General features: G+C 45.2%; 1 protein-coding gene across 1 annotated transcript; it reads right to left on the bottom strand.

Annotated features, from left to right (window-relative positions):
* Positions 1-5,459: 5,459 nt before the first annotated feature.
* On the bottom strand, positions 5,460-11,074 carry C3H2orf50 (chromosome 3 C2orf50 homolog). Its single transcript, XM_033143109.1, has 3 exons — positions 10,416-11,074; positions 6,770-6,809; positions 5,460-5,656 (listed from the first exon to the last, which is right to left on the bottom strand). Exons 1-3 carry the CDS (start codon positions 10,775-10,777, stop codon positions 5,465-5,467), a joined length of 594 nt encoding a protein of 197 aa, XP_032999000.1. The 5' UTR covers positions 10,778-11,074; the 3' UTR covers positions 5,460-5,464.
* Between the last annotated feature and the right edge of the window lie 292 nt (positions 11,075-11,366).

The following is an 11,366-nucleotide window of genomic DNA, read 5'->3' as shown; positions in this document are numbered from 1 at the left end:
ACACATGGTTATGACGTTCCAATACCGGTAGTTTCAGATACCCCATCTCGTTTTTGCTTGGCTTGAAATTTAAGATTACATATTTTGCTAACGCAGCTAGTGGCGCATGGATGTGCTTATTGAAATGGAAGGGCATCCTGATGACACCTTTGATTGCAAACGGCTGTCTGCTGCATCCAGGTTTGTAATGTCCTAGTTCAGCAAAGATCACCAGTGTCGAAGCAATCATTATTATCTTCCAAAGCAACTACTCTACCTGTAATCTCAGTTTAAGAATGGAAAGCGCAATGCCGGTGGACAACAAAAGAGGTTTAAAAGTGCTCTCAAGGCACATGCGCATGCGGCGAAACACTTCCGGGTTTGCTGCGTTCGTAATCCGCGCCATTCACAACACGCAGCAAACGCAACACGAGGTACGACTGTATAAATACCAACAATTGGGAAACACTGGCTCGCAAGCACTCCACTTGGAGAATAGCCTCTACCAAAAGGTTTCAAGGACTTTGAAGAAGCACAAACTCAGGATGAAAAGGAGAAATGGCACATTTGGCAAACCCTCACCATGATCAACTCCTGCCTGGAAACCTATGTCCCCACTGTGGAAGGATGTACCGTATTTTACGCTCCATAAGACACACTTTTTCCCTCCTAAAATGGAAGGGGAAATCGCTGTGCGTCTTATGGAGCGAAGGCTTCGCTCCCACTGCCTCCCCCCATCCCCCGTCGCGTTCGGCGGAAGGTGGGGGGAGGCAGCAGCGATGTTGCTGGATCATGCCAGCACCTCCGTTCACCGAAAGAAGCTTCTTTCGGTGAGCGGAGCTGCTAGCACGATCCAGCAACATCTCCACTGCTTCCCCCGACATCCCGCCGAACGCGACGGGGGATGGGGGGAGGCGGCGGGAAGCGAAGGGGATGTTGGTGGATCGTGCCAGCAGCTCCGTTCACGGAGCTGCTAGCACGATCCACCAACACCTCCGCCGCCTCCCCCCACATCCCGCCGAACGCGACGGGGGATGGGGGGAGGCGGCGGGAAGCGAAGGGGATGTTGGTGGATCGTGCCAGCAGCTCCGTGAACGGAGCTGCTGGCACGATCCACCAACACCTCCGCCGCCTCCCCCCACGTCCCGCCGAACGTGACGGGGGATGTGGGGAGGCGGCGGGGAGCAAAGGGGGTGTTGGTGGATCGTGCCAGCAGCTCCGTGAACGGAGCTGCTAGTACGAACCACCAACATCTCTGCTGCCTCCCCCCATCCCCCGCCGTATTCGGCGGGAGGTGGGGGGAGGCAGCTGCGATGCCTGCTTTTGGGATCGGTGGGCGGCAGGGAGGTTGGTAGAGGATTTCCTCCACCACCCCACGCGCTGCCCGCCAATCCCAAAAGCAGGCTTTTGGGATCGGTGCAAGGCATGGGATGGTGGAGGAAACAGCGGGGATGCTGCTGCTTTCTCCACCACCCTGGCCCCGACGCCAAAAGCAGGCTTATCCCCTGTTGCTTTAAAGGGACATGGGGAGGAGGGGAGAAACCTCCCCTCGTCCCCATGTCCCTTTAAGGAAGCGGGGATGAGCCGCTGTGAAGGGAGAAGGGGCTTCCCCTCCAGCGCTCCCCTCCGTGTTTTTTAGAGGAGGAAAACCAGGAAAATATTTTTCCCCTGGTTTTTCCCCTTTAAAAAACAAGTGCGTCTTGTGGTCTGGAGCGCCTTATGGACCGAAAAATACGGTATGTATCCAGAATTGGCCTCCACAGTCACTTACGGACTCGCTGTTAAGACCATATTCATGGAAGACAATCTTTATTTGGCTAAGAGTGGTCGCCAAAGAAGAAGGAAGACACAGCAGCTTGCAACTCACAAGCCATGCAAGGTCCAGAGCCCCAGCTTGACTGGCCAAATAGCAATTGAGGAAAACAATAACAGATTGTTGCCTTTACTATGTGTGCACAGTGGTGGTGCTCTGTGCTTTTTTTCCTTTCTTGCTGATCTTTAGCCAGCAGTACTTAAAAGCACATTAGTCACAGAGCTGGATTACTGCTAACATTATATGTAATTTAAAAGCTAGAGCAGCAAAAGCTTTTCCTTAGCATCATTTAATCTTCACTTCCTGCTGCTGTTGATTCCCCCACACAATACTTTACAGCTAAGAGCTATATCCTTTGAACGAAAAGATCTTCATTCAGATTAGTCTGTTCTTTCTCCACAAGCTTTGTTTTGCCTGTTTGCGTGTGCATGTCTGTAGTATACTTAAAATGAAATTATTCTTTTTTGAAATAAATAAATGCCTAAACCAATAACTGAATGTGCTTCCTTGATTGGTTTTCCAATATGCTTCTGTGCCATCATAATGAAGCACACCGTGTAGGAAACAGGCAACACAGGTTCGTGCTGTTATCTATTTGATGGTTCTGTATTTTGTCAGAAAGCCTATCAATTAATTTCAACTGCAGTCTTGAGCTCATGGTTCTTTTTACTGGTTATGGTTTACCCACTGGGGTGCAGAGGTGCGAATTCAACCGCAGATTAACAAAAACCCGACTCTATAAATGTGCCTAAGGGTGCAATCCTGTGACTGTCTACCTGGGAGTAAACCCCATTCAATGGGACTTATTTCTGAGAAGTCACGTATAAGATTGCTTTTTAAACTATGGGGGGGCGGGGCGGACCAAAAGGTACTTAGAAGAACGTTTACACTACAAACAAGGTTTCTTAATTGCTTCTGAATAATTTTGCTTCTTGGCACCTGTTCACTGAACAGAAATCATACGTAGTGTTGTTATCAAAGGTGATTAGGTTCAAAGACCTACCAGCACAATTGATTTCCTCCAGACTATAAGATGAAAACAGAAATAAAATCCTGAAGCTCTCTCTATATTGCTACCTTGAGGGGGAGCTATGTGTTGCATGGGAAATCTCTATATTTTTCCATAAGTCAGCCTTGAGTGCCACCTGCAGGTTGCTAAGTATTTTGTGTTGTAGTCTCTGCATTCAGTAGCAACATCACTGAATTCTGTGTGATTATCTTAAGTGGTTTTAGGATTGTGAACAAAGTGTTATTTATTCTGTATTCAATTAGTCAGGAAGAAAACCTCACCATTACGTATCCCCTAAAGTGTATTCTTCTTCTTCTTCTTCTTCTTCTTCTTCTTCTTCTTCTTCTTCTTCTTCACAGAGTCTCACCAAGCCTCCAAGTCCAATAGAAAACTATTTTCGGGGATTTCTGAGATCCTGGCTGGCATAAAAGGATTAAGCCATTATAAGGGGCACAGAGCTTCAATCACGGGTTCAACCGCTGTCATATCCCTTACAAGGACCCCAGGTAATAGGGCTTATCAGGGCTGCGAAAGGCATTTCCCCCAAGATCTTGGAGAGCTGCCCTTAGTTAGGTAGGCATTACTTGGCTTCCCAGGCCAATGATGTGATCAACACAGGTGCAAGTGGTTTCCACCCCACAGCAAAGTGATAAAGAGAAGGCAGAGCCAGTTGATGCTGGAAAACTTTATTTCAATGCTGTTTTCCAGGTTTCCCAACACATTGCAAATGTAGATGTTCCTCATCGCAAGACATCAATACACTGGTTAACAAAACAAAACAAAACAAAACAAAACAAAACAAAACACCAACCTGCTTATTCTAGAGTAAATACCTAAGTTCATCTGCTCTGGGTTTTCATTCAGGTTTACTGCTTTCAAGTTCTCCTGAACTCTTTATCTGTCAAGACGTTACACACAGTGCAGGGCAAGGGTGAGGAAAAATAAAAAATTACAAGAAGCTAAGCTGGGTTTTATAGCTATAAGACCGGCTTTTAGATTCATTTTCAAGATGGTGTATTATTCCCCCACCCACTTCATAGACCAACACAGCTTCCTTTAAGTTGCTTAGGGCAGAGTTCTTAAACTCCTTAATTTGACATTATTGTTTTCCACTTTCTGTCCTTATCTGGACAACAGGCCAGTTCCTTCTGCCATTGCACATCAGGCCTTCAGCTCAATCTTAAACACCCACTTCCAGCACTGGACACAACAGGGACTATCCTAGTCTTTGACTGGGTATGGCCATCCACAGACCTGTCCTGAAACTTTTCCCCCAGTGAGAGGAATTGCCTTTGTACACTCAAAGTACCCACTGTTTGGTACCACCAGATCTTTGCTATGTAATGTTCTGGACCACTTTGCGTAAGAAAGATGGCGAACTGGTGATAGTTCATAAAGGAGCTATAACTGTAGGGTAAAGAGAAGTTGTAGTCAATAGGTGCTGAAGTCTGCAGATACATAGAAGCAGTCCATGCAGGCTTCATCTGAGAGAAACTCACCCTTCATTGTACAGCCAGTCTTCCATGACTCTTTATTTCCCATCCAGGCGTTGGGCTGATCCAGATCTGCTTACCTTCAGCAAAGCGGTGGCCTCATGGACCTTCAAATAATGTCCTAGGACTCTAGGTCAAGGTCCCCTCCAAATGATGTTGGGCTCCAGCTCCCATTATTCTTGCTGCCTGGGGCTGATGGGATTTGGGGTCCAGCAAACATTGGGAAAGCACAGCTTTTGGTTCTCCCTGCTCTGAAGACCTTGTACAAAATCGTTGCAAATTGCTTTGTTAACAATCTGCTCGGCTTTGTTAACAATCTGGCCAGCACTGTCTGCTAGGAGGTCACAACTGCATTCTGTTCCCCACAACAGCTTATGCAGAATGCAAGGTCAAATCTGGAACAAACTGTAACCTTGAATGAAATCATTTCTCTAAAGAAATTCTCACTTGCATAGCTGTTAAATTTCACGTCCTTTCACGGGTCACTATATCACTGTGAAAGTTGTTTTGGTTCTCTTTGATGCAATGAATATAATATAATGATGGCAACTGCCCATGTGCAGATAATGTAGATGGCTCTTAGTTTTTCGTAGAACAAATATAAGCTGCCAAAATATGACAGATTTGGTAAAGATAGACCTCCTGGTTCTCTAACATAACTCTGCGCAGATTAAGCTTTTGGAATACGATTCAGCTCCATAAACTTCTTAAAATGTTGAAACTAAAAATATTAAATGTGACCCATAATCATGTTCTCGGGTGTCCACTTTGAAATCACTAAATGCCTTATTTGGATAGAATTTCAACCATCATCCACTAGCCTTTGGAAATATGGCATCTAGAGAGACAGAGAAAGTATGTTATTGTTTTTGGTTGTAGTTAGAGCAGTGTTTTTCAACCACTGTTCCGCGGCACACTAGTGTGCCGTGAGATGTTGCCTGGTGTGCCGTGGGAAAAAATGTGTTTATTTGATTCCTATTCAAGAGAATTACTTTATATATAGTCAATATAGGCACAGAGTTAATTTTTTTACCATTTTCTAATGGTGGTGTGCCTCGTGATTTTTTTCATGAAACAAGTGTGCCTTTGCCCAAAAAAGGTTGAAAAACACTGAGTTAGAGCAGTAGTTCCTCTTTTAAAAGAGGGGAGTAGAATTCTTATTTTCTGATTCTAGGAAGCCTGGAGTTCCTGTCCAAGTTTATTTTTTCTTCTTCCATAGTTGAGGAAGTAATCCATTTTTACTAGTGTTTTGCCAAGATCCGTGTTCATTCTGCTGCCAATAACACGTCCGCTGGTGTTGGGAATTTTGTCTGAGAAAACTGACATGTATTCAGGGAGCTGCTCAGGTTCTTTTATATTGCCCTGGGTAAAAGAAACATCAAGTTATGTGAGCTTGCTTCAAACAAACAGAAAATGCTTCTGTAAATACTGCATTTACTTCCTTTATTTCCAAGTATTTACAGACCGGTTTTCAGCATAATCCTGCATGAACTAAAATTGGATAACTGTTAATGTGGCATCTATATCCTGTAGTACTACAGTTCCCAGCAGTCTCTGTAAGGCAGGGGTTGGCAACTGAATTCAACTAGTGGGCCAGATTTGGAATTTTCTTCCTTCTGCCCAAACCATCCTTCAGGCCACATGAACAGGTTTGAGTGGGGCCCCTCACCTGTCAGTCACCTGGTGTCACCATGCTGTCAGGTGATTCAGCTGCAAAGGAGAGAATTGTTACTACCCTCTTAAGCATGACCACAATTCTTCCTTTGCAGTCATATCTTTTTTGTGTTTGGAAGAAGGGTGGAGGAATCTCATCAGCCTCATCACAGAAAGCAGTGAGATTTTGATGTTCTTCTGACAGCAAGGCACCTTGCATAGAATTTGAATGATATTTAAAATGAGTATGAATTAAGAAACCTAGACAAACAAGAGTAAAACAAACTCCTTTTAAGGGAAAGGAGAATTTCTCAGCGATAGAGACTTGTAGGCAGGTGTTTTTTTTCTGCTGAAGCTAAGTAGGTCTGTCATTTTATAAAGCAGCCTCCTATCTTCCTTGGATGGGAGACTGGGAACTATAAGCTAACAAAACCTCTGGGTGACTGCTCCAGCCATGACCCAAGCATGGAGAAGGGCAAGAAAATCTCGTGAGACCTTGTACTCAGGATGCAATCCCTGCATGTTTCTGGGAAGGAGGCATTGCTCCTGCACTTTGCCAGCACTAGGCAGAGCATTTCCAAAGCTTAGCATGAGAACATATCACTCCCCAACCTTTTGCGCGAAAGAGCATTGGTGTGCCAAGGTTTGCCTGGCTACCAAAAACTTCCAAAGTTTGTGAACCCCTGCTAGGGTCCATTGTTGCATGTGTGTGGGGGGGAGAAGACAGAAACGAACAAGCACAATTAAGGCAAGAATACCTTAATAATACCACCCTGAAGTTCCTCATCCCTTTTGTAACAGGGGTGTTCGTCTTTGACTTACCAATGGATCGTAGTCCTTTAAGAAACTCCAGTTCCGGTACCTTTGGAATAATACAGAGAGAGTGCTTCAGTTTTGTTAGCCAAGCATAGCGCTGCCAGATGTTACGAAATTAAAGATGGCATTAAAAGGACTGTGTATCTGAAGAAGTGTGCATGCACACGAAAGCTCATACCAAGAACAAACTTAGTTGGTCTCTAAGGTGCTACTGGAAAGAAATTTTTATTTTGTTTTGATTAAAAGGACTAGAATAAAGACATAATTATAGGGCTGGGTCCAACTAATGGCTTCTTTTTAAAAACATTTTTTTAATTAAAGATTTCTTGGTTTACAAAAGTATGTGCAATGTCTCTTTTTTCAAGTTCCATTTTCTGCAGATCAGTTTCATTTGTTGAGACATTAGTGTTACATTAGGAAGATAAGGGGGGAAGAGGTGGAGGGGGGCATGGTGGGTGGGGGTGGAGTCGGGTGGCGATGTTTCTGTTTTACTTAATGTATGTGTGGGGTTTTGTGTCAGCGTCGCTTGTGCGGGTTCTCTTTGCTACTCGCTTGTGTTCCTTTAGTGGTGAAAGAGGTTGGGGTTGGCCTAGGGTGTGGTTGTTTGTTTGAGATTGGCTGTGGTGAACTTTGTTTTCATGTGTGAGTGGGGTGGGTGGGTGTTCTTGAATTGGGTTAGCCATATTGATTCGTATGCTGTTGATGGATTCTTGTCGTTGTCGTTGTCGGGCTGTGTATGTGATAAAGGGGAACCATACCGGGGTGAAGGCATCTTCTTCCATTTGTCCCTGTGTCAGTTTGAATTTATTGGTTAGTTTTTCTAATAAGGCTGTTTCCCATAATATTTGGTACCATTGGTCCATGCTTACTCCTGACAGGTCTCCCCAGTGTCTGGCTATGATGTTTCTGGCTGCTGAGAGTAGGCCAACCAATGGCTTCTTGAATGGAAAACTGCTAATCTCAGCCCCCATGTGTCCTAAACTTGCACACACCTAGGATGGGCCTGTTGTCTTTGTCCATGGAGTTTTCTTGGCAGGGATACTGGAGTGGCTTGCCAGTTCCTTCTCCAGTATAGTTAAAGGTCTGTATAGTTAAAGCTATGGTTTAAAGTATAGTTAAAGGTCCGTATAGTTAAAGCTATGGTTTTCCCAGTAGTAATGTATGGAAGTGAGAGCTGGACCATAAAGAAGACTGATCGCCGAAGAATTGATGCTTGTGAATTATGGTGCTGGAGGAGACTCTTGAGAGTCCCATGGACTGCAAAAAGGTCAAACTTATCCATCCTTAAAGAAATCAGCCCTGAGTGCTCACTGGAAGGGCAGATCCTGAAGCTGAGGCTCCAGTACTTTGGCCACCTCATGAGAAGAAAAGACTCCCTGGAAAAGACCCTGATGTTGGGGAAGATGGAGGGCACAAGGAGAAGGGGACGACCAAGGACGAGATGGTTGGACAGTGTTCTTGAAGCGACTGGCCTGAGTTTGGCTAAATTGCGGGAGGCAGTGAAAGATAGGCGTGCCTGGCGTGCTCTGGTCCATGGGGTCACGAAGAGTCGGACACGACTGAACAACAACAGGATGGGCAGATGCGAAAGAGGGCAGAACTCCTGCTCCTTTAATGGTTGCATAGAAGATGGAATTTCAGCAGGTCTCATGCAAGCAGCACCTGCTGGAATTCCCTCTTCTACACATTTAAGGTGCAGGAGCCTTGCCATCTTTTGCAGCTGCTCACCTTAACTCTACGATAGGCACGGTTAGAGGGTGTGCCTATGTGATATGCTTTTTTTTCTTTTTACTGCTACCCCAAGGTCTGCTAACCAGAACCAGGCGCAAAATGGCGATTCATGGGGCAGAGCCGATTGCCTGTTGCAGTTGCACCTCACGGACCATACATTGGAATGACCTGCTATATGTACAAGTACACATTTACATTTGAACTGATGCAAATCAGGTAGGCATATAGTCCAATTTGGTTGCTGGGTCAGCCCTTTTGCTGCTGCACTTGGTTAAAAAAAAAAAAGCAAGGGAGTCAGAAATGCTTGGCGAGCTACTGCAAAACAATCTATCCATCTCATAATGGGTCCCAATCTTCTTTCCGCCCTCTCCTGCCTTAGAATACACCCAATGTCCTTCTTCATATTGCATGAACATGCGTGTAATTGTGGTCACACTGTCTTTCAGGGATAAACCTTTCAATTAGAGCAGAGTTTGAAGAGGGGTGGGTGGGAAAACCACTGGCCCAGATGCCTATGTTCTATTAAACTATTATCATGCTATTATTACTGGTGTTGTTACTGCATTTTTTTTTAAAAAGGCAGCACAGGATTGGTGTAAGGGTTGAGTGGCTGGAGCAATTGGTAACCCCAGTTCTTAAAAGCCTGCAAAACAAGAAAGTTCCTCCCCCCCCCCCCGATATCTTTCATTTGTCATGAAATGTAATAAGTATTGAATTTACCATTGTGTGAGAAGCCCTAGCATCCTCCTGGCTCTGGTGCAAACATACCATTGAAAAAAAGAAGCTCCTTGCCTCCTCTACCAGAGTGCTCACGATATAAATGAAAGGGGCCTTTCCTGTGCTGCATTTTCCCCAACACGAAAATATTCTTCACATGAGGCAAAGTACATACAGGTGAAACTCGAAAAATTAGAATATCGTGGAAAGGTTCATTTCTTTCAGTAACTCAACTTAAAAGGTGAAACTAATATATGAGATAGACTTACGACATGCAAAGCGAGATATGTCAAGCCTTTATTTGTTATAATTGTGATGATTATGGCGTACAGCTGATGAGAACCCCAAATTAACAATCTCAACTTTGGGGTTTTCATCAGCTGCACGCCATAATCATCACAATTATAACAAATAAAGGCTTGACATATCTCGCTTTGCATGTCATGAGTCTATCTCATATATTAAACTCCAGTAGCTAATGAAAACAATTTCTTACATAAATGAACTTTTCCACGATATTCTAATTTTTCGAGTTTCACCTGTACAACCATTCAACCCCTATTTTTGCTTTTTCTTTTCTTTTCTTACAGAGATACATTGCAAAGATGTTTCATGCAAAGCAGCAGCCTTAAGGAACAAGACAATAGGCAAATGCACCAACATGGAGATTATAACAGTGGCACCCACAATGAGTAATATAGGACAGTCCAAAAGCCAGCAGTGGGGTGCTGTGACAAAACAGCTGAGCCACCACTGCATCTGCAGACACGCTGTCCAGTGGACAGGCTGGACTGGGCAGAGAGGCACCTCTGCCCAAGCCAATGCCCCGCCTGGCACAAAGGGGGGTTGGACTGCAGCCTAATGACCCATCCACACTTCTGTGCCTAGGAAGCATGAGTCCTAGACATTTCCCAATTATCCCATGGTTTCTGAGTGTGTTTTTCCTTGTCCCTACTACTTTCCCCTGGGGAAAACCCACTGTTTACCGCTGAATCAGAACAAACATTAATCTGGGGGGGGGGGGTTATTTTTTTTGTTCTGATTCAGTGGCGAACAGTGGGTTTTCCCCAGGAGAAAGCTGTGGGATGAACTGAAGTCTGGACGAACTCCCCGTCTCTCATGGCAGTCCAGGATGCCCACCTGAGGTCAAACATGAGTTGGGAGTACAGTTGTGTCAGGGGAAGAATGATACTGGGTTACTCACCAATATTCCGTCGCCCTTCTTTCAGCCTCCACAAACTCCCTCCAGACTGTGTCCTGCCGGACCTGGTCTGCTTTCAGGGCTTCTTGCTCCTCTCCACCACGGCTTTTGCTTGATTGTTTCACCGAGCTCTGTGTGGTAGCCAGTAGAGTCCTTGCAGATTGGCTGCTGCTGAGCGAAGGAGACGAGGATGAGGCTAAATTCACATTAGCAGGGCTGGTAGCCGGTGACCGGAAGCCTGCCGATGTTGTCCTCCTGAGTCCATTTGCTCTGCTCCCCATCCTATATGAGCTTTTCTCTGCCAAGCAGTACTGGGTCACCAACCCCCAAGAAGCTTGAGCAAGTGCTAGCAAGTCCCTAAACATTCACAGTTATCCTTACCCAGCATTTTCCCTTAGGCATTTGATTAGGTAAACGAAACAAATCGAATCCCTGGTGTCCAGCACACAACATGTGTGAAGAGGTTCTGCAGGTTTCCTGTTTGGGTTTGTGCACACTTACTGGATGGCCTAACAGTGTTGTGTTTAGAAGCTGGATCTGTGCACTGCATGGAGGCAAGATTCCATACGATAATATTTTTCTAAGCTAAAGATGCTGCAATTGGAAGCTCTGAGTTGTCAGTTGTCCGCAGCAAGCTTTTGTTCCTGAAACTCAAGCCACACTGGTGTGCACTTTCAAACACCCACATTGCTTCAGGGATCCCCAGAATGCCCACTGAATGTGTAAGGAGAGCTTGTTGTTGTAGCTTAGTACTACGGGGGAGCTTTTCGGCACTACAGTAGCTTTTGTTCTGCTGGTGCGTCTGAAACCAAACACCCCAAGAGCCTTGGGTTTTCCCAGTGTGTTTACTGTCTCCATTGGAAACCAGACTGGCTTTGTCATGAATATTCATCACAGACAAAAGGGCATGTACCTTTTGTCTGCTGGAGGGCTTGGCTAGACATTTGATTGTGG

This window comes from Lacerta agilis, chromosome 3, assembly GCF_009819535.1.
Source record: "Lacerta agilis isolate rLacAgi1 chromosome 3, rLacAgi1.pri, whole genome shotgun sequence".
In the NCBI taxonomy this organism is placed as follows: domain Eukaryota; kingdom Metazoa; phylum Chordata; class Lepidosauria; order Squamata; family Lacertidae; genus Lacerta; species Lacerta agilis.
Note: the sequence above shows the minus strand (reverse complement) of the source record. Positions and strands in the feature narration are given on the sequence as shown.

What these genes read in the sequence shown, in the direction of transcription:
- C3H2orf50 (XM_033143109.1), bottom strand. Translation starts at nt 10,777, where the DNA reads ATGTTTAGGGACTTGCTAGCACTTGCTCAAGCTTCTTGGGGGTTGGTG. An exon ending in AGAAGGGCGACGGAATATTG is followed by an intron (nt 6,810 to 10,415) that starts GTGAGTAACCCA and finishes ATTATTCCAAAG; the next exon opens with GTACCGGAACTGGAGTTTCT. An exon ending in TAAAGGACTACGATCCATTG is followed by an intron (nt 5,657 to 6,769) that starts GTAAGTCAAAGA and finishes TCTTTTACCCAG; the next exon opens with GGCAATATAAAAGAACCTGA.